We start from the raw sequence: 22726 nt of genomic DNA, 5'->3' as shown, positions 1-22726 counted from the left end.
CCTCCCTCCTACTCCCCCTACCTCCTACAGTGTCCTCCCTCCTGCTTCCCCTCCCTTCTGCTCCCCTTCCCTCCTTGTTCCCCTCCCTCCTGCTCTCCTCTCCCTCCTGCTCCCCTTCCCTCCTACAGTGTCCTCCCTCCTTGTCCCCCTCCCTCCTGCTCCCTCTTCCTCTTGCTTTCCTCTTCCTCCTGCTCCCCCTCCCTCCTACAGTTTCCTCCCTCCTGCTTCCCCTCCCTCCTGCTCTCCTCTCCCTCCTCCTCCCCCTCCCTCTGCTCTCCCCCTCCTGTACTGTCCTCCCTCCTCCTCCCCCTCCCTCTGCTCTCCCTCTCCTGTACTGTCCTCCCTCCTCCTCCCCCTCCCTCTGCTCTCCCCCTCCTGTACTGTCCTCCCTCCTCCTCCCCCTCCCTCTGCTCTCCCTCTCCTGTACTGTCCTCCCTCCTCCTCCCCCTCCCTCTGCTCTCCCCCTCCTGCTCCCCCTCCCTCTGCTCTCCTCTCTCCAGCTCCCCCTCCCTCTGCTCTCCCCCTCCTGTACTATCTTCCTTCCTACTCCCCCTCCCTCTGCTCTCCCCCTCCTGCTCCCCCTCCCTCTGCTCTCCCCCTCCTGTACTGTCCTCCCTCCTGCTCCCCCTCCCTCCTGCTCTCCTCTCCCTCCTCCTCTTCCCCCTCCCTCTGCTGTCCCCGCTCCTCTACTATCTTCCTTCCTACTCCCCCTCCTTCCTACAGTGTCCGCCCTCCTGCTCCCTCTCCCTCCTGCACTGTCCTCCCTTCTGCTTTCCTCTTCCTTCTCATTCTTGAAAATGTTTGCATTGTGGGTGGGTGGACCCCACGCTGTGACCCCAGTGCTGGGGAGGCTGAGGCTGGAGGATGGCAGGCAGCATGGAGACTGCTCATGGGTCTCACCAGCAGGGTCCACAGAGCACCTGCATGGAGACTGGGGAGAGCAGGGAGGCTCTGCCTGGGCTGGGACGCAGACAGAAGGAACTCCTCAAACACAGAAGGCAGCTGGCATTCCAACGGAGAGGCAGTGAGGGCGTGCCACAGTCTGCGAGGCTGCCCAGAAGGACTGGAGCCCTGGCTGGATGGGATGGCGGGAGACGGGGTGGCAGAGGTGCAGGAGCTGGACTCCCTCTGTCTGCCCGGGACGGAGAAGGCTGCTGAAGATGCAGACAGGTCTCTCCAGAGGGGCTGAAGGATAAAGGTCCGCCAGAGAAGGGCCTTGCTGGAGGCAGACAGGAGAGCACCTCTCGGATGGAGGCCAGCAGTGAGCCAGGACCCTCCGCCTGAGGTCGAGAACAACCCCAAGCCAAGAAGACCATGGCATGTGTGGAGTAGAAGATGCAGACCCCAGCAGGGACCTGCACTGCTCACTCACTGTGTGTCCGGTGGCACTGTCGAAGGACACAATCACAGAAAATGTGGTGCTGCAGATGTTGCCAGCTTTACCTGCACACAACAGTGTGTCAGCAGGCTCCACCCCACAGGGCTGTCTGCTCTGTAGCAGAGACAGGGAGGGAGGTGAGTTGAAGACAGAAGTGAGGTTGACACAGAGTGGTGGCCACAGCTGGCATCAGAGCACATATCCAGGCTATGCCCATGTCTGGGAGTTTGGGTCACATCACGGCTGCAGCCGATTCACAAGCCCTGCCCTAGAGTGTCCAGCACAGAGCATGGTTGACATGGAATGATCAGGCACCAGGCAGGAGGTCTGACATGAACAACATTATCTGGATGAATGGTTCTGAGAGACAGCGTGCTTTGGGAAGCCAGGGCTTTGGACAGGTGCCCTGGGAGTCACTGGAGTGCAGCAGGTGCCAGCACAATCCTGTGGAGGAGCATGGTGGGGAACTCACTGACTGGGGCCAGGTGAAGACTTCAGATGTGATGGACATCACCTGGCACCCCTTCGATTAGGTACCCTTGTGACTTTTTAACAGAATGCAGACATTGACAAAATGAGATCAAGTGTAACGAGAGGCATCGAGGTTGTCAAAACTGAACCTTTACACAGACGTCCCTTCCCTGCTGCCCAGGGTCTCCATGCAGGCGCTCCCTTTCTACAGGAGTCTGTTGCATGCTGTGCTCTGGGGTTAGAGGGGTGTCTCCCTGGGAGTACGGGCAGGGCTCCAGTTCCATCCTGGACACCACTGCTCTTCCGACAAGTCCCAACCCAGGCTTCTCCCAGGTCCCGGGCATCTCAGGCTGCGCAGCTCTGGCTTCCCACCATCTGCATGAAGGGTTTGTGGCTGGAAGGGTACAGTCTCTCATGCTCTTTCCCTAAGCAACTAAACCATATCGTGGGATTTTCTCTTCTATGTTCATTTTAGCCTTTAATGATGCCTAAAAAAATTAAGTGGTATTTTGATTAGGACTGTGCTGAATTTAATGCACTTCTCATCTTTTCAACATTGTGGTATATTTTAAAAACCATCTGATGAAGAACCCGGGGGCCAGGACTGGGGCTATAGCTCCGTGAAGAGCACTTGCCTAGTATATGCAAGGCCCTCGGTTCCACCCCAACCTGGAAACAAACAAGCAAGCACAGTAAGAACCAGATGGCTGGAGCAGCTAGGGCCTCTCCCTCAGGGGACTCTCCTGCGTGGGGCAAGGTGTGGCTGCCCCTTGGGTCCTCTACTGCTCCCCCAGGGAGTCCCCATGGGCTGCCTGTTGGAGCTGGTGTTTCAGAACACATTCCTGCCCTATAGAGGTTTCCAGAACTTTGTTTCTTGGTACTGGTGACTGAACCCAGAGAGCTGCATCCCAGCTCCTTTCACTTTCTGCTTTGCGCCAGGCTGGCCTTGTACTCGCAACCCTCCTCTGTCTCCCGAGCAGTGGACACTAAAGGCTCCCATGCCCCGCTAGGGTTGCTTCTTTTGAAGATGGGGTCTTGCTGGGTTGCAAGCTGGCCTATAACTCCAAAGCCGGAGCTGTCCTCCCATCTCCACGTCCCTAGCAGTTGGGACTCCAGGCAGGCACCCCCCAGCCAGCCTAACTGGGGGTTATTTTAAGCTCAGATACAAATGACTGCCTCTCCCCTCCCTGCTAGGAGGACAGGTGGCACAACCTGGTTTTCTGTGGTCACTCTTTCTGCACCAAGTGAAAAGCTCCAGCCCATGCCTCGGGTCATGACTGCTTCTGTGGTGCACACTTTGTGTCTCCTCAAGATTCTCAGCATTTGCAAAAGCTGCCTGTCCACATCAGACTGTGGTTCTTCAGACTACAGCTCTGCTGGCCTTGTGCTTGCATTCTGCCTCTGGGGCACCCCACCTCAATCTCAGTCTGTGTCTAGAAACATCTCTCCTGTCCTGATACGAGCGCTTGGCTGTGGGCAGAACTCCAGGGTCGTGGGGCAAAGGCTCTCTCTGGGGCACACCCTGCCTTGCCCGCTTTCCTTTCCGAGTTTGCTTCAATAGGAAGATGCTTCACAGATTCAGGTCACACACTTTATTTTGGTGAGGATCAGAACCAGGAAACGGACATTCAGTTCCAGGCCAACCATTCTGACGTCTGCAACCTCCTTGGCAGCTGATCAGGGAGTCAGCTGGGATGCGCCAGCTCACTCTCCCCAGCTCCCAGGGCAGTCTGTCCCCGTGATGCTGGGCAGAATCTAGAGCAGCACTGCCCAGGGTCTTCTGTGATGACGGAAACAGGCCCCCAGAAACATGTGGCTGCTGAGCACCCAGGGTGTGTGAGTGCAAACGAGGAGCTAATTGTTAATTCATTTTTAATGAATTTGAACTGAGAAAGCCACGGGTGGCAGTGAGTGGCCCCACATTGGACAGTGCAGCTCTGGAGTCTGGGAGAAAAAGGTACCTCTATTGACCATGTCTTTCAGGGGAAACGAGGGGCCCCGAGGGGGACAATGCCCTCCAAGTATTAAATGTAGGTCTGTTGATGTCAATTTCATATTTAAAGAAGCCAAGGCGACAGTGGGTAGGAATGGAGGCCTCACGAGCAGGTCAGGAGTCTGGCCCTTTGGAGAAGAGCTCATGCTCTGCTGAAAGCCTGCCTCTGGGGGGTGCCTCTGCACACCTCCACTCCTCCCACAGGTGGCGAGGAGCACGTGCAGGCTGCCAGGGCATGCTGTGCAACAGCGGTGGCTCCAGGCCATAGCACTGAGGGCACACAGGGCTGGACCACCTCCTGTCCACACCTGTTTTGTTTTTAATATATATGATTTTTTCAAAATTGGCATGGACTGGTCTGAAAGAGGTGTGGTCATGGCTGCTGCAGGCCAGGGCTGCGTGAGCCCTCTATCAGGATGCCCTGCACCCACCAGGGCAGGGCAGCATGGACATCCTCAGGGCACCCTCAGACCCCGAGCTGCACCATGAGGTGGAGCTGTGTGAGCGCAAGAAGGTGTGCGCTCCCTCTCGGGACCTTGTGGCGGGATTTAATGGCACTGGCGTCTCCAGGTGCGCAGCATCAGACACGCGGCCACCACCAGGGCCTTTTTATTGCCATTGGGTTGTGACTGTTGGTGTAGTGACGCCTTCAGGAGCAACAGGTGGATTAGAAAACCGTGGCTGGGACATTCTTCCGAGGAGAGGGACCAGGTGAGGAGCAGGGTGACTCAGAACCTGACGAACGTGGCATCGATCTGCCGCACCGAGGGTAAGGCCAGCATGACCTTCCGCCGGTACTGCGGGTCCTTCTGCAGGGGGTTGCGCTCCAGGTACACGGTCTCCAGGCTGTGGGCGCCCTTCAGCTCCTCGAGGTCACTCCAGCTCTCCAGGAGGTTGTCATTCATCTGGGGACACATGGGAGAATAGCCCTCAGGACCTTGGAAGGGGTGCGAGGCACCAAGTCCTCCCTCAGGAGAGGGTGGGAGTCGGTGTGGGCATCCCCTCTGTCCCCTGGATGCCTCCTGTCCACCTCTCAGCAGCAGGTTCCAGTGCAATATACCTGTTCACTTGGGCACTGGGGCCACATCCCCTGTGGTCTGGCCTCAGGGCAGCAGTGCAGAGTGCCGCCTCAAAACTTCTCTCCTGCAGGCAGGTGCTGACACAGGCCTGGGCCCCTCTCTGACAGATCAGTTCTCCACAGCTGTTCCCAAGGCTGATGCAGCAGGCAAGGCTGCTCCACCCAACTGCACGGCTCCCAGGCTCCCAGAACCACCTCACATTGGTTCCCAAGGCCCACCCCTGCTGTTTCCATGCCGCCACACCAGGGGAAAGAGACACTCTGCCAAGGTCCATTGGAGGGGCTGCCTGCAGCAGGAAGAACTCCCACTTCTCAAACAAGCCCTCAGGCAAGACTTAAGTGACCAATGCACAAGTGGCCCACACTTTCCAAGGGACATGCAAGGACAACAAAGCTATCTTGGTAAGAGCTTGAGCACCTGTGAAGCTAACAAGACACGTGGGATGTCTGGGAAGGGCAGGTGTGGGAGAAGCAGCCAGGCCCTGGGCTGGCAATGCTAACAAGGCTCCCTGGAGAAGAGGGCACCAAGAGAAGAGCCCAGCAGAGTCCAGAACAAGGAGTTGGTGCAGCACGAAGCCCTGAGTCTGACCCCATATCTATCCTGCCCTATGCAAGTCACTCTTCACACATGCCACATCTCAGGGCCTGCCACCCGATGGTGGAGGGAGAGCAGGATGCTCCTGGAAGCTGGCAGGCAGAACCAGGCGGGTAGGAGGTCAAGAGGACTCGCCTCGAGAAGCTTGATGAGACTTGTGCACAGCTGGAATGGACAGCAGATACAGACACCAAGGGCCCTGAGGGGAAGGCCCTGCTGGCCAGGCTCACACTCCAGGGCTGTGGGGTAGGTCCCCCTGTAGGGCTTCCGAGTCTTAGTGTCACAGATGTGCTGGTGGGCATGGCACTGGGTCACACATTATCTACTGAAGCTGGGGCAGTGGCACATGCCACTGGGCCTGTAGCCTCAACAGCCGGGCATGACATCTCTCACACTGGCTCACAGAACTGCCTTATCTGCAGAGGTGCCTACCATGTGGGAGGCTCTGCTCTGCTGGGATTCAGCACTGAGCAGATGGCACAGGGGCCAGGGAGAGGACAGAGAGGGGCCAGTGGAGCAGGGAAGGGGCTGATCTTGAGGGCTTTGCAGGGCTTGGCTTTTGTTCTGAAGTGAAAGGGAAGGGCTTGGAACTTCGTGTTTGAGAAGGATCCATCTTATGTGAGGGGACACACAGGGCTGCAAGTCAGGAGGCCCCTGAAATGGCTCAGGGAAGGGATGCTGGTGGCCTGGGCCAGGCATCTGCAGCAGAGGGGAGGAGGTGGAATTCTAGACACATTCTGGAGGCAGAGGCAAGGGCTGGATTGGATGTGGCAGGTAAGAGAAGGGGAAAGTACAGGAGAAATCCAAGGTTTGGGGCCCAAAGAGCTGGAAGGACAGAGATGCTGCCCACTGAGATGAGCACATAGAGGAGATAGGGAGAGAACTCAAGAGCCCAAGCCTGGACATCTTGCTGGGGTAGCAGTTGGCTGTCCAGAGATGCTTCCAGGCACACAGTAATGGGGAAGAGAAGAAGGCTGAGGACTCAGCCCTGGAGCACTCCCTTGATCTGTGGGTGCAAAAAGTCCAGGAGGGACCAGCAAAGACCACCAAGGTGTGACGAAGGTGACAGCAGAGCCAGGTTGGCCTATCACCATCATCTATCTATCCATCATCTACCTACCATCCATCTGTCCACTAATCATCTGTTATCCACATCTATTGATCTATTTCCCAGAAGTTAATGAAGCAAGTATTTCAAGAACAGATTGATCACATGTTGTCTATTGAAGCCAGGGGCAGTGGCACAGGCCAACATCCCAGCTCCTCGGGAGGCAGAGGCAGGAGGAGCCCAGTTCAGGGGCAGCCAGGGCAGCTCTCTGGTCGCTGGTCTGAAATCCATGCTGCCCTGCTCTCAGCCACAGATGGAGAGGGACGTCCACATGGGCTTCGGGAGGCTCCGCTCTGTGCAGCACCCCTCCACCATGCCCATATCACAGCTTCCTGACGTCACAGCTGACCTCTGCTGGCAGAAGGGCCTGCTCTGCTTGGAAAAGTGTTCTAGGCCAGAAGGGAGTGACACTGGCTTACTCTGAACTCTCTCTTCTCCAGTCTGTAGTCCTGTGGCTTCCAGAGAGCTGACCCTGTGGGAGGGCGAAGCAGCCCAGCTCCATGTCAAGGTCTCCTGCAGAGGGGTGTGACAGGCAGGCTTCCTCTTTTCACAGACCTTTTCATGGGACTAGAGTGTCACCAGCTTTGGGGAATCTAGATTTCCAAAACCCAGAGCTCAGGCCATGTGGGCTGATCTGAAGAGCTGTGTCATGAGAGCTGAAGCTCAAGTGGCACACTGCTGCTGGCCCGTCTGCCTCCACCGGAGGGCGCAAGGCAAAGTGGCAGTTCTAGGATAAATTCTTAAATTCTGTTCTGTTGAGCAGGAGCCTGTCACACCACAACCATCTGGCCTGAGCTGGTCACAGGCCAATGCATGCAGGGCCTGCTTACCCAGAGGCAGGGAGCTGGTTCCACAGACCCTTGCAGTAGACAGCTTGGGACAGGAGCACCTTCTTGCCAAGGATTCCTACTGCCCTGCTCCTGCATTGGGTCAGGGTGACGGCAGCTTCTCTTGCTGGAGGAAAGAGACAGGCACTCCCCTGAGGAAGGGACCAGGGAGCCTGTGTCAGGCAGAGGCGAGGTGCCCATGCTGGGGCCCACACCTGCCTTCCCCCTGTACTCTTAGCTCCTGTGGGCTGTGTTCTTATGGCGCTTACAGACCTTGTACACCACAGAGAAGGACAGACCTTTCAGAGAGCAGGTGTGCTTTTTTAACCAGCAAGATATTCTGCATTTTTATAAAATCAGAGATGTCTATGTTTTCTTTTTTCACTCTTGGCTTTCTAAACTTGGTTAGGAAGATCTCTATGACATCTTCAGTGAAAAACGATCTTAGGGCACTACGTAAAAGAGTCCTCCAGGAGCTTCTTCTCTACTTTTTTACAATCTGACCTTTTTCACGTTTACCATCAACAAATACACTTCTACCAGAAGAAAACACAGCTCAGCGATTTACACCGCAAGGTGACTCTCATAGCAGCCACAGGGCACACGGACGGTCCAGGTGACTTCAGACTGCGTCTGTGGCAAGTGTCGTAGGACTTGGCACTTGTAATGTCTCAGCCATCATGGTTAAATCACTCTATGATGCCTGAACAATGACAAGGCCGCTGGCCACACTTTTCTCAGATGCACTCTGCTGTAAGCAACGCGACTGCAGTTACATGCTCTAGCATGTGAGCGTTTATCTGTACCTCTCACTCTGCTGGGAGGTCCCCATGTGGAACCACTGGCTCAGTGTGGGCATTTCTGTCGTTCTGCCGTAGGGGATGGAGTGCAGGGTGCTCTACCAGTCTCTTCACCCCTTTTTGAGACGGGGCCTCACTAAATTGCTGAGGCTGGTCTCAAATGTGCCATCTTCTTGCTTCAGTCAGGCTGCCGAGTCGCAGGGGATCCCATGCATGGGATGCCGGTAAGTGTGGTGTCCAGTGTTATTCACAGTGGCCTCCACCTGACTACCCACCTTCCCTTCCCAAGTCCACTCCTCTAATTCCGCCAGCCTGCCCCCAGCATTATTGGGTGCTTGTGAGACCCCAGGAGCAGGATGGCCCAGAAGAGTGCACGCCAGACTCATGTGGGCTGCTGGTGCCAGTGCCCAGGGAGGGCAGAGCCTGGGTTCTGGAGAGGAAGGAGTGATGGCTGCACAGTATGACTGTTTTTAGTGTCATGAGATGGGACACCTGAAGATGGTGAAGATGATACCTCTTGTTATGTACTGTTTTTAACAATTAAAAAAAGACAACAGCAGATAAATCCCCTCACCCTCATGAAGACTGCACAGACACAAACAGAAAGTAGACAGAGAGGGCATCTGCCTCAAGATATGTGAAGGCCGTGCGCTGGGCCTGACTTCTGTCACGCGCCAGCAGGACACAGGAAGCAGCTGCTTCTACACACTGGACCTCAGGCGATGCAGGACAGTGATTCTGAGGAAGGCAGCAGATGCGTAAGCTTCTGTCTGAGGAGCTTTCTGGACTGGGAGGAGGGGCCCAGACAGGCCCGGGGTCATGCTGAGGTGAGAAGGTGACCAGGGAGGCAGAGGTGGCTGGAGTTTCCAGGTAAGTGTGAGCTGTGCAGGGAGAAGAGCCCCAGGAAGCCCATGTGTCTGTCCTCTTGCACCCTGCACTGAAGCTAAGCCACACACAGTAGGGACACCAGGCAGAGGGAGCTGAACAGTTACCAGAGCAAACACGGGCAGGGACGTGTGTGTCCACCCAGAACATGCACTAGCAACACCAGGGGGCAGTGGCCTGGGAACAGAGGTGGGTTGGTCCCAGAAGAGGACTGTGCAGACTTGCCCTGGGAGCCTAGAGAAGCCTCAGTAGGTCCAGCAGTCGCTCCACTTCCTGCCAGATGAACAGTCAGTGTCCTTCAAATCCAGACACTTCACAGTTCAGCACCCTCCCAGAAGAGCACCCGACTGAGGAGGAGGGAAGCCGATTCTGAAAACAACCAGCTCTTCTTAGGGTCGGGAAATATGACATCTGGTATGAAACCCACTCCCCGGCTCAGCAGCCACCTGGCCATGGCAGAAGAGACGCAGACCTTGGAGACGATAGGAATGATCGTGAGGAACAGTGGCGGAGACAGTAAGTGGAGGCACAGCAGGGGCGAGATGGGGGCGCGGGTACGGGCCTCCAGGAGCTGGCTGCTAGAAGGCCCAAGGGGAAGACGCTGGGGGCCTGGGGCTGGCCAGACTTCAGAGGGTGACTCCCAGGCATTTCTCATATTTGATGAAACCTATAAATTCACAGATCTAAAAAGCTCAATGAACTCTCACACATCAAAGAAAATAAACTACTCCTTGGCACTTCGTATTAGAGTTGTAAAAACAAAACAAAATAAAAATTGATTAAAAGAACATTAAAAAAGCAGTCAGAAGACAAAAGACAAGTTACACAAATAAGAACCATCAGAGATTTCTCCCTGGAAACAAGGCAAACCAGAGGACCATGGAACAGGAAAAGAAAACCATGCCTACCCATAGCCCCAGCCTTCAAGAGGGAAGGCCAAGTAGAGGTTCTGAAGACAAATCAAGCAGATTAAAAATGAAGAATATTAAAATTCTTCAGGTAGAAGGAAAATACCCAGTGGAAACTCAGATCTACAAAAAAGAAGAATGCCAGAAATAGCAAAATAAGTGAGTTTTCTTGTTTTAAATTTAAAGGATAACTGATATGACAATAGATCATAAAGCTTATAAGATATTTGAAAATGAAATGTATGACAACATAGCTACTGGAGGGAAGAACAGAGTATACTTTTATAAGGGCCTTCCATTATATGTGCAGTAGCACAATATTATCTGTTCAAAGAATGTGGTAAATTAATAATATACTTTGCATCTTAGATCAATCAATAAAACAACAATAACAACAAAAATCCAAAAGAGGTATATCAAATACACCAATAATAGAGATAAAATAAAACAAATATTTTCATTCTAAAAGAATCTAAGAAAAGAGAAAAGGAACAAAGAATAGATGAGACAAATAAAAAGCAAATACCAAAATGGCAGGAAACACAGTAAATGTAATTGCATTAGATGGCAGTAGTCTAGAGTTGGCCGTGCCAGCCTGGACAAAAGAGCAAGCCTGACTATACACTGTCTGCAGGGAGCAACAGGTAAATCATAAGGACACAAGGTCAGAGCGGATGGCTGGGGCTGGGGTGGGGCTAGTGGTAGAGTGCTTGCCTGGCATGCATAAGCCCAGGGTTTGATGCCCAGCACTACAAAAAATAAATAAATAAATAAATAAATAAAAGAAAGCAGATGAGTAGAGACAGAGTCCCTGAAATACTGGTCCTAGACAGATGCAGGGGATCTGTTAGCACCCAGAACTAGGGTGAAGAGGACAACAGTGAGGAGGGAACTGCACTAGACCCCACAGCCCTGCATGTGCATGTACCTGGTGACAGACCTCCAAAGCACAGGCAGCTCTGGGAGAAGAAACAGTACCCACCAGTACAGCGGGAAGACTGCACGCTCTCTGTCAGTCAAGGCATAACAAGTGGATAGCCGCTAGTTACCATCTCTGGGTCATTGAACCTTTCTGAGGACTGGCTCCCCATTTCCTCCTACGGACCCAATGCAGCTCACATGTGATGTGGGCAGGGAACCTAGTCTGAGAGTTCAGAGTCAGCAGTTTCCCTTCTTGGATCTGATTCCTCATCTGCAAAACAGGCCAACCGCCTTGTTCACAGGTGGCTGCCACTGTGAGAGGAGCCGGGGAGCAGGGGACACTCAGAGCCCTGGATGGACTCTGCTTTGTCCATGGCCTTTTTCTGTGGTCTCGGAAACAGGGTGACTCTTTGCTCCAGGGTCAGGTACTGTCTGGCCCCAGTGATCAAGTACCAGCTGACCTGCTTCCCTGAGCTGGGACGCCCCCTGGCTCCTGGCTGTGCCTCAGCCCACACCCTGCCCACTGGCAGAACACTCAGAAGAATCCTGTTTTAGAAGTCTGTTTCGGTACCATTTCCTACCAATGCCCAGTCCCTTCTCTGGGCTCCTCATTCCTGTCTGGCTCCTCTGTGTGGTTCTCTGGGCTGCTCTTGTCGGCCTACTGGCCGCCACACCTCCCTGTGGGGTGAGCTGCAGGCACCCAGACTCACCTGGTAATGGACTCCCTCAGCCTGGGCACTCTCACCACCCGCCACTGTTTCCACTCTTCCAGATATGCTCTGTACCATGTTCTGACACCACCCAAGACTCAGTCTCTTAATAGGGGGCAAGGGGCATTTTCATAGTGGGCTACTTGTGTTCTGGGGTAACTTGGACGATCTTTCAAGATGGGAAAAGGAAAACACTGCAGTCAACAGTGTGGAAGACAGAAGGGATCACCCCTTAGAATTCACACAGACCTTGCATCCAAGGACATCAGTCCATAGCACTTCAGGTGCTATGTGCCATGCCTCCTGCAGGGGACAACGTGAGGGGAGGGCAAAACTTGGGAGGATCCTGTGGAATCCCAACACCAAGGACTTCAATGCTGCAGTCACTTCTCAGCCTCTTCAGAGGATGGAAACACCTCCTTTTTATTTTAGGGAGGGGCGGTACCGGGGATTGAACTTAGGGGCACTTGACCACTGAGCCACATCCCCAGCCCTGTTTTGTATTTTATTTAGAGACAGGGTCTCACTGAGTTGTTTAGTGCCTTGCTGTTGCTGAGGCTGGCTCTGAACTCATGATCCTCCTGCCTCAGCCTCCTGAGCTGCTGGGATTATAGGCATGCGCCACCACGCCCAGCTGCAAAGACCTCTTATCCTGATTTCCTCCTACGGGCTCTGCCACACTGCACCCAGAGCCACACCACAACTACCGATGAACACAGCAAATCCCAGGGTGGTGGCCAACCCACCTGATACTCCTTCCACTGTGCTGGGCTGTGTCTGCACTAAATGCATCCGCCTCTCCACTTGGATCCAGAAGCCTCTCAGTCAGTGGACAATTCTAGGCTTAACCGTACATACAACAGGGCTTCTCCCATGTGCATGTGCACAACAACCACCTGGGGTTTCGTTAAGGTGCAGATTCTGCACTTGGGAGACGGGGGTGGTGGGACTGCTTCCCAGTTCTGGGGGTGCTACTGGTCTGTGACTTGCACTGAGGAGCAAGGCCATAGACACCCTAGGGCTTCTCATGACCTCTAGCACATTTCACTCAATAGAACCCACTCAGCTCAGGACCACCAACCCTAGAATATAACTTACCCAGAATTCTTGCAGCTCTGTTAGATGGCTGATATTTTCAATCTTCTTGATTCTATTTGATGCAATGTCCAACATCGTAAGTTTGTTCTAAAATAAGAAAATAAGATTCTTCCTGGATTACCACAGCTCAACAGTGACCCCGTGACCATGTACAGTGGGCAGTACAGAGTTCAGGGCTGCATGGTGTAAGTTAGTTCCCATGCTGACCAGAGGAGGTAGCCTGCCCCCTGCCTGCAGCCCTTCCCAGCCAGGCTCTGGCTTCAGTGCTGCCCACAGAGCCCTCCCTGGCAGTTTAAGCTGGCGATGTCAGTTCCCAAGCCCTAGGTCTACTGAGGGCCCCAGTGAGACGAGACCTTGGGCTCTGAAGAAGGGGTGACAACTGTGCCAACAAGTATTCAGTGTTCCATTCTTGCAAATGAAACACCTCTCACTAGAAAAGAGCCTGGGGCCCAGTGAGGCAAGAAGCTGGCCAGGCACACAGCAGAGGTGGGAGGAGGCACTCTGGCCTACACCTGTCTTCTTAACAGAGGCCCTTCCACCTGGGGTGAAGTGACCAGGAGCCAGGCCAGAAAGCTCAGTGCTGAGCAAAGGCTGGAGCTGCACCCTGCTGGGACCCAGGGATGACGGGATTGGAAGCTGGAGGACTGTGACATTCAGCCACAGAGGACAGCGTCTGGGCAGGCTGAGCACTGACACAGACGGTTTGTGCAGGAGGACACAGCCTGGTGTTTTGGGTTCTGTTCTACAGATGTGTGTGAGACACTTCTAACATATCAGCTAAGCCTGGGTGACTTTTAAAGTTCAGAGCTTCAAGGTTTCAAAAACCACAATCTCATGGTGAAAGTGAAGTCGTCACACTGCTCGACACAGTGTACTTAAAAGCCACCCAGCAAGTTTTTCTAAATGAAGGCCATCACTCATACTGGCCAAACGCCTGGACAGCAGTCCCTCCCCTCCTCTTTGCCCTTCAGTGCTCCTGAGTGAGGTGCCTTGTCTTCCATTTTCTACTGTATTCCTGGTATTCTAATTCCAAATTCTCCTTTTTTTTTTTTTTGGTACCAGGGATTGAATTTGGAGCATTCAGCCACTGAGCCACATCCCCAGCCCTATCTTGTATTTTACATAGAGACAGGTTCTCACTGAGTTGCTTATCATTTGGCTTTTGCTGAGGCTGGCTTTGAACTCAGGATCCTCCTGCCTTAGCCTCCTGAGCTACTGGGATTATAGGCATGCGCCACCATACCCAACAAATTCTCCTGGATTTTAAGGGAAAGTTAAGAAACATCTTAATAAAATATAAAACCCCACAAACGCTTGCAAGTGCTGGGCTGGCAGCTGTGGCCTTGGCACTCCTCCCTGGCCTGCACACCTAACATCTGAGAGCACCAGCAGAGTCACACAAGTGCATGGGTGTGAGAGCTGCCACCCTGCAGCAAGCTACCTGGTCACCATGCTGCGCCTCGAGTGGGACTGGTGTGGGCACAGCCACGTGGCTCCTCTACTTCTCTCTTCTTGCTGACCCAGCTATGTCCGATCAGAGTACTGAGCACTGAGTGCACAGGGCAGGAGTTCAGGGAGCTTCAGAGCAAAAAGGGTCTTAGGAGCTGCCTGCTGCCAGCACTCTGCCTGCCCTGTGGGTCTGAAACTTGCATGGTCAACCTAGGCCTTGTGAAGCAGGAAGACCTGGCACTCGGACAGAGCACTGGGTGCTGGCTCTCAGAACTAGCCCCTCAACACTGAACTCAGGGATTCAGTTGCACACTCAAAGACTTTCATGTGTTTTAGGAGCTGGACATCAAAAGCCAGCCAGTAAAGCCAGGAGCGGTGGCCCACGCCTGTCACCCCAGTGACTGAGGAAGCCGAGGCAGGAGGATTGTTGTTCAAAGCCAGCCTCAGCCATTTAGCGAAACCATATCTCTAAATAAAATATAAAAAGGACTGGGGATGTGATTCAGTGGTAAAGTGCCTCTGGGTTCAATTCCTGGTACCAAAGGGGGAAAAGAAAAGTAACAGGTAAGTGCACACACACAGAGGTCATGGCATTCTGTGGTGCCAAGTAACACATGGGCCAAGGCTGGTGCCAGCATGAGCCAGACCAGTGCAGAGAAAAGCCCAGGGCACAGGACACGGAGGTGGGGGGATCTGTGGCAGCACATCTGCCATCTGGGAAAAATCACATACTCCCTTATCTTCTTCCCCTCAACCAAGAGATCAAACTTAGAAGAAAACCAGGTGAACATAGGCTTTCTATTGAGAACGTTCCAGTGAAGACACTGGTACATTCAGTTACAGTGAATGTCTTAGTCACGAGATCATCTTTGATGCCACTGTTTTGTTCCAGAGGCCCAGGGAGGGTCTGGTGTTTGGCCAAGGTAAGACTCTGCACTCCTGCCTCTCTCCTGCTTGCTGAACAGGTCCCATCTTCCGCAGCAGTGGGTCTGCTGGCACAGGCTCCTTGTTGGGGCTGCTTGTGTACCTGTTTCCTGCAACCCCCCTGTTACAGCCAGAACCCCATCCCACCACCAGGAACGCTCCCACTCCTGCTCATCCTGCACTGCAGAAGCAAACACCTGGCCTGCACACCAGTTTTATAAACTCTTGAGTGCAAAACTGAAGGAAGGTGACCAAACTTCCCACAGGTATAGTCCAACTTTTCCAATATTTTTTTTTTAGATATTGGTGAACTGAAATTAGAAACATCTTTTTCCTTCTATAACAGTAATAATGGCATCCAGGTCCTGGCTGAGGCAAAAGCCAAAGGAGCCTGAGATGAGACTGAAACACTGCCTTGACAGTACAAAAGTGACCCTTCTGGTTACATTTGCTGGCAATTAAACAAAACAGGGGGAAAAAAAATACAGTAAAATTGAGTGAGAAAAAGTATTTTATTTGTCTTGACTTCTGCACTGAGCAGCAGCAGGATGAGCTGAAGGCAGCTGCGGAAGAGGGTCTAGAGGGTGAGGGGAGAGCAGGGTGGATCGGGGAGTAGGAGCAGACTGGTGAGAAGTAGCAGGGGCAGTGGACAGGTGGAGAGGAGCAGCTTCCTGAGAGCAGCTGACAGCCCCTTGCCCTGTGGCCCCAAGAGACCCCTGCAGCTTGAGGAGGGGCTGAGGCAGCAGGCATGGGGCAGTGAGTTCAGTGGCCAGGAGGGAGGAGGGAGAGAGGGCTGCTGATGCCAGCATTCCCATTTGTGCCTAGACTGCGTGGTGGACATGCCAGCAAAGGCCTCCTGAAATCCCCCACGTGGCCATGGTGTAGCGCATGGGCCCTTCAACGCACTCGGGCAGAGTGTCTATCTGAGACCAGTCCTGAAGGCAGGGTATGCAGGCCGCCAGCTGCCTGCCCACTGGCACCCCCCACTCCGCCCCAGACAGATCAGTAGGTGCTTACGTTGTTCTCCAGGCCCTCGATGACCTCGATGCCATTGTGGCTGAGGTACAGCTCCCGCAGGTTCACCAGGCTCTGCAGGCCCTCGATCTTCGTCAGCCGGTTGCTCTGTGAGGGGAGAGCCAGAGTCACAAGAGCAAGGAGCAGTGCAGAGAGTGAGAGATAAAGGGTTTTAGGACGTGGAGCTCCTTATTATTCTGAAGAATCCTAATAGGGTATTTCATTTAAAATGTGCTAGAATGGAGCTTGTGCAGACTGGAAAGAGGACCAAGTCTGTTAAACAACACTAAAATTCATACATGGAAATTCAGTTTCTTACATTAGGAACTCTTTTTAGATGTACTTAGGAAGATTTACTTGAATTAAATTTAACAACTTTAAAATATCAAAATCACTGAATATTTTGAAACAAATTATCATTTCTTTTAAAAGTTGGACCTGAAGAACTTGTTTTCACTCTGCAAACATCTGCTTTACAAAGGATCAGAGTAGTTTTGTATGTACATCACTGGTGGTCAGTGGGACCTGCCATGCCAGGCTGTCCCTAGAGCATCCAGTCACAACTCCCTTCAAGGGTCTCATTTCACAAATTTGCTTCTGACAAAAGCCAAACAAACAAACCCCCCAAACAAAACCCCAACTGGTCATCTGAGGCCCGGCACACTTGAGTGTTGACTGCTGCCCCTCTGCTGCTGTCAACAGGGCCTGGACCCTCTGGGAGGGTCTTCTGACCTGTAAATGAAAACTACCTCATTATCTAACTGCTAATAGGAAAAAAAAAAGAACATGATCTTTAAAGAAAGAAATTTTAGCAGGGTATGGTTGCGCATAGTCCCAGCTACCTGGGAGCTGAGGCAGGAGGATCCCAAGTTCTAGCCAGCCTGGAAAACTCAGTGAGGACCTGTCTAGGGGGAAAGTGGGGGTATGGGGGCTGGGACCGTGGCTCAGCAGTAGAGTACTTGCCTAACATGTTTCAGACCCTGGGTTCTACCCTCATTGCCACAAAAAAGAAAAAAAAAATTTACCCAGTGCCTCACACATGCTAGGCAAATACCCTACCACTAGGCCAGCCTGAAATTTTTAACATTTATCAAAAAACAAACTGTTAGTTGGGCACACATATGAGAGTATGTGGTCTGTGGATGCTGGGTGTAGCTGTGGCTCAGGCCCTGCCAGGAAGCTGGGGGTACCAGTACCTGCATACTGAGGACGGTCAGGTTGGTAAGTGCATCCAGGTTCTGAAGTTTGGTGATTTTGTTTTTCCCCAAAAACAAACTCTCCAGGTTGGTTAATGTGTCGATATTTTCGATTGCCTGTGAAGAGGACAGAAGGGCAGTCAGCACTGTGCTGGGGACTATGTGGGACAGTGAGGCCCGAGACCAGGAGGCAAGGCAACCTGGGCTTCAGCAAGGACACTAGGCCAGCTTCTCATCTGCTCTGTGAATTTTCCAATGAAATCTCACTGGAAAATATATAATGAAAAACGGGAAAACGATGGGGTGGGGTCCAAGGCCCTGTCTCTTGGCCAGACTCTCAAACCCCAAGAGGGTTTTTAGACCTCTGGGGTTCCAGGGAACAGTTTGAAACTCATGGAGCGGGGCTGGGGATGTGGCTCAAGCGGTAGCGCGCTCGCCTGGCATGCGTGCGACCGGGTTCGATCCTCAGCACCACATACCAATAAAGATGTTGTGTCCGCCGAGAACTAAAAAATAAATATTAAAAATTTCTCTCTCTCTCTCTCTCACTCTCTTTAAAAAAAAGAAAAAAAAAAGAAACTCATGGAGCAGCTTTCTTGTGTCCCTCCAGTTCTCTGGCCCGGGCTGGCATATTCATCTTATCTTGTACGTGTCAAAGTGCACTCACTCCCCTGAGCCTAGGTCTCCAAGAGTGAGATGCTAGCAGCTCTGACTCAGGCCTCCAGATCTCCAGATCCTGAAACTTCCATGAGGATCCTGGGGGCTGGGCTCTCTTCCTTCCAAGGCTTTACTACCAAACACTCCTCCATTGCTGTGGGCTTGAATGGTTCTCCTTCCTGCCCAGGGGGACCCTCCTTTCTTCCTGTTGGGCAGATTCATGCCCCAGTATCAATCCACATGTGACCTCCCAGGTTTGTGCTCCATCAGATGCGGGGACTCTTCACAGGACTCTCAGCTGGTAAAGGACTTGATCCTGGTTCTGTGGAATACTACCTTTGCTTTTCAAAGCCTCCTTTTCCATTTTGCACCTTGTCTTCAAGGTCAAATGGATCCTGGAGAAGAGCAGATCGGACCTTGCCAGGGGACCCAGTCCAGGAGAAGCACCAGCCCAGTACTGTTCTCAGCAAAATGCCACTTGCTTCTCAGAGGGCAGATCACTGAAGGGAACACCTAGCTGTGTTTGGGGAACCTTTATCTTGGAGGCTCCCTAGAGAAAACCATAAGCAGGGAACAAGTTCAGAAGCGGGGTTTCCAGGCTGGCTGGCTGGCTGTGGCAAACGCCAGCTGGGAAGGGTGTGAATTGGGGCCCCCAAAATCTATGTGCTGAAGACATGGCAGACCACTTAGTATGGGCACGTATTCTGATTAATATTTTTTTTTAAAATTTTTAATATTTATTTTTAGTTCTCGGTAGACACAACATCTTTGTTTGTATGTGGTGTTGAGGATTGAACCCGGGCCGCACGCATGCCAGGCGAGCGCGCTACCGCTTGAGCCACATCCCCAACCCCACGTATTCTGATTAATATTGACTTCTAGTTAGCAATTTAAAAAATAATAATAATAATAATTTCCCTTTTTCTGAAGAACCACAACACTGTGAGAGAAACCCAGCCAAGTGCACCTCTGGTGTGCTCCCTGGTGGCCCAGGTGGCCCAGGCAGACCCGGCGGCTCCCCAGGACACCCACAGGCATTATCTGCACCTACCCGGATGCGGTTAGACCCCAGCTCCAGCATTTGCAGTTGGTGTAAGTTGCTTATATTCTCAATTTTATTGATTTTATTGTTGACCAAGAAGAGTTTTTTCAGCCGTGTCAATTTGTCAATCCCTTCAATGTTTCTTAGTAGATTAAAAGAAATATCTAGAATCCTGGGAATAAGCAAAACATTTTTTTTTTTTAAATAAAAATGAAAACAGAATGCACATGAGTTAGAATTTAACTAGCTCAGAGGTGGCATCACCACTGTGGACACAGGGTCTGACCACAGCCCTGAATGGTCTGTCACACAGTGGTGAGGCTGCCAGGACCTAGAGTGCACTAGAGCAGCCCAGGCACCTGACACTGTCTCCTAGGTCTGTGTGTGGGGCAGAAACCAGGTTCCATTCACAACTGGGTCCAGGGGAGGACCAAGCACCAGGTGCTGCACACAGAATGAACCTAAGAAGTGCTGAATTGAAAACAAACAAAGATCAACAAGCAACAGAGGGTTTGCAGAAGTCCAGGTAAAGTTACTTATCAGGACCTGATTCCTTTAATTAGAAGGACAGTGAATTCTTTATTTTAAAAGAGGGTTCAAAGGGCAAAAGGACATTTTTGATTTAAGTTCTCATCTTCCTGATTTTGCCTTCATCCCTGGAGCCTGGCCAGAGTCCCATGCCAGTTTTCTAGTTAAGACCGACTAGCAAGGGGATGGCACACAGGAGCTGCTGTGCCCACTGGGAGCCCTGGACACAGCAGGCAAAAAAATGGTGGGAGCCAGGTGCAGGGGAGGACCCTGTGTCAGAGGTGGCCTCCGGAGGGTGTTGGTTCAGGGAGGCTGGCTGCCCCCTATCCAGTTATCTCCCCCACCAGTCCCAACTCCTCTGGGTTTTCCCACTCACTCCAACTGTGTCAGTGCCTCCAGATTCTCGATCTTCTTGATCTGGTTGTCATATAGATCCAACTCACGAAGACTCTGCAGTTCTTCCAGGTTCTCAATGCATTTAATTAAATTCTGACGAAGGCACAGAGTCTGGGGACAGGAAGAGGACAGTTGACACAGGCAATGGGCAGGTTGCAGAGCCAGCCTTCTTAGCCAGAAGACACGGTCTACTTTTCTCACTGTTTCCTAGAAAAGTGGTGTCCTTCCAGAGGCAGGTGGGCAGAGGTATGAAGCTGGAATTGTCCTTCCCCACCCGGGGACAAGCAGAGGCCAAAGGGAGGAGGCTTTGTAGGCCACATACCAAGTAGGCCTATTGGGGAGGGAGGAAAGGTCTGGGGCTGAAACACAAGCCGTGTTCTGGCAGAATGAGCCTTTGGAGGCTCCATTCTGAGAAGCAGACATGTTTTTTGTGTGTGGTGCTGGGATGAACCCAGGGTCTTGTGCATGCTAGGCAAGAGCTGTACCCTGGTCCTTGAGAAGCAAACTTGACTGCAGAGGTCCAGACTGTAGACTTAGGCAAGTGCCCCTCTGAAAGAGGCTCAGAACCAAGGCAGGCCTAAGCCCAGATTACCTCTCAGGTTCCTCCGCTACTGCAAAATGCTGGCTATGTTTAGAAGACAGGGAGGTGCGTGAAAGGTCCACACATAGGTCTGTGCCTTCCACAGGATGGGAACAAGGACAGAACCTCCTCACCTTCACCTTCTTCAGCACCTCGAAGCCTTCAATTTTTCCAATGCGATAGTGATTCAGATCAACATCCTGAAACACACAAAATATAGCTCAGCTGCAGCAGAATGCCTGGTGACCTGGTTCCTGGAACAGGAGCTGCCAAGGGAGGCTGTCAGGTGGATGAGGTGAGGGTGAGTGTGAGAGACCCAGATTGGGTTTGTGACTGACGGGTGATGGTGATGTGGGGTGAGCTGTCAATCTGATGCTCTTGGTTTAGCTACTGTTCATATTAGTTTTACTTGAGACTGACCCTCCAAATGATTGGCATGTGGCAGTTTTCTCTGGGCTACTCCTAGCTCCCTTGAGCATAAAGCACAGCTCCAGCTCCAAGAAGATGCACTTCTTAATGTCAGCATCAATGAGCAGCTGTGGGTTGAAGAGAAGACCCCAAGCTATTCAATCTCTTAACAGTTGGCCTTTGGGGATGTGAAGGTCCCACCACTGACAAAGTAGTCATTGTGCTCGTGTGATTCACAAGTCAAAAAGGATTTCATTGGCCATAGTCCTCAGTGGTTAAAAAGAAATGAGACTCAATCACTGGTGTTAAACAAAGCAAGAATACAGAAAAATGACCCAACTAAGGGAGGCTTAGGTGACCTTTTTAGGGAAATCACTTACTAATTTGTCACCTTCATAAACAATAACCTGACAGTCAGGGTGATATGTCATGCCCCCCTGAGGCTGGGTCGAGTAGGCTGCATTACCTCTGCATCTCGGTCCAGGCTAATGGTTTCCATATCCACAGCCAGCTCATGTTCCTCTAAAGAAAAGGAGAAGGAAAGAGCTCATTTAGAACGGTTTACGAGAGGCAGTGGTCCTGAGTCAGTGTAGAGCTGCTATTCTGCAAGGGTCTGAGACATCTGGCTCATGCACCTAACTGAAATGCAGAGGACACCAAGGGTAAAGATTGATGTTTCAAGCATCCTGAGTTTCCTGAATCCAGCTATGGCAAAGGTCTCCAAACTTCCATCAGTGCCTCCAAACTTCCCAAGAAAGGAAATGCAGCCTGAAGGTACTGGTGGAAGAAGGAGCTGCCTGAGCCATGGAGAGCCCAGTCTCTGCTGGGGATGCAGACTCAGAACCTTCCTGGAAACCTCAGAGTGCTTGCTGGCAGCTGCCTGCCCTCCTGTGCATTCCTTCCCTCTTGTCTGTGGCAGTAAATCAGGCCATCTGAATACAAACCATGCTGGGTGTGCCATGTGTTCCAGGATGAGCCTTTTAGTGCTTAGAAAATAGCCCTGCATCTATGAATGCTCTTCTCTGAAAAGAGCAAACAAAATGAGGCACAGCTAAGAGCAGGACTAAGGAGCCTCAATGAATAATTTAAACATCTTCTCAACTGGAAGACGGTGAACTAATTCCAGCAGAGAAGCTCACTCAAGATTTCACAAGGACTATCTACCCCAGAGCTGGGCTCCTCCAAGCCAGGTGCTAAGACACACAGAGACACATGTGAGCACACACAGGCAATGCACACCCCTTAAGCATGCTCAAGGTCCCGGTTTCATCCTTGGAACCGCCCCAAACAAAAACAAACAAACAAAAAACCCCCACTTGAAGAGCAATAGTTTTTCTTCCATATTATAAAATGTCCAATCATTGCTCACATTTTCCCAATTGTCTTATAATTTCTTCCCCCAGTTTACTTGAAATAGAATCCAAATAAAGTTACACATTGTGTGACTGCATGCATTTCTGTTAAATCTCTTTTTTACCTTGCAACTTTTGGCTGGAAGAAAACAGGCTGTTTGTTTTATAGTGGAGAAGCAGTCTGGATTCTGAATTCTATGCCCAGAGGCTCTTACTAATTTTTAAACTTTTTGTGGTTTTAGAGGCTACTTACAGGATGTTGAGCATGCCATTCAAGTGCTTCCCCACTGAGTCATCCTCAGCTCTTTTCATTTTGAAACAGGCTCTGGCTAAGTTGCCTAGGCTGGCCTTGGACTTATCAATCCTCCTGCCTCAGCCTCCTGAGTGGCTGGGATGACCAGGCTTTCA

General features: G+C 51.9%; 1 protein-coding gene across 3 annotated transcripts in view; it reads right to left on the bottom strand.

Moving 5' to 3' along the window:
- Nucleotides 1–22726, bottom strand: part of Ppp1r7 (protein phosphatase 1 regulatory subunit 7) — a 29489-nt gene that overhangs the window by 1426 nt on the left and 5337 nt on the right. Inside the window, exons 3-11 of one of the 3 annotated variants that reach the window (XM_040268212.2) lie at nucleotides 21433–21488; nucleotides 20693–20758; nucleotides 19959–20089; nucleotides 19064–19226; nucleotides 17356–17472; nucleotides 16163–16267; nucleotides 12773–12859; nucleotides 7454–7602; nucleotides 4612–4747 (exon numbers count right to left, since the gene is read on the bottom strand). In XM_040268212.2, coding sequence (XP_040124146.1) covers nucleotides 4744–4747; nucleotides 7454–7602; nucleotides 12773–12859; nucleotides 16163–16267; nucleotides 17356–17472; nucleotides 19064–19226; nucleotides 19959–20089; nucleotides 20693–20758; nucleotides 21433–21488 — 878 coding nt within the window. In that variant the 3' untranslated portion in view covers nucleotides 4612–4743. Of the gene's footprint in view, nucleotides 1–3426; nucleotides 4748–7453; nucleotides 7603–12772; nucleotides 12860–16162; nucleotides 16268–17355; nucleotides 17473–19063; nucleotides 19227–19958; nucleotides 20090–20692; nucleotides 20759–21432; nucleotides 21489–22726 lie in introns of those variants that run through there. The other 2 variants (XM_005339632.5, XM_040268213.2) reach the window with 2 other exon arrangements.

The sequence above is a fragment of the Ictidomys tridecemlineatus genome, chromosome 7 (assembly GCF_052094955.1).
Source record: "Ictidomys tridecemlineatus isolate mIctTri1 chromosome 7, mIctTri1.hap1, whole genome shotgun sequence".
Lineage (NCBI taxonomy): Eukaryota > Metazoa > Chordata > Mammalia > Rodentia > Sciuridae > Ictidomys > Ictidomys tridecemlineatus.
The sequence above is the reverse complement of the archived record's forward strand: the minus strand, read 5'-3'. Positions and strand labels throughout refer to the sequence as shown.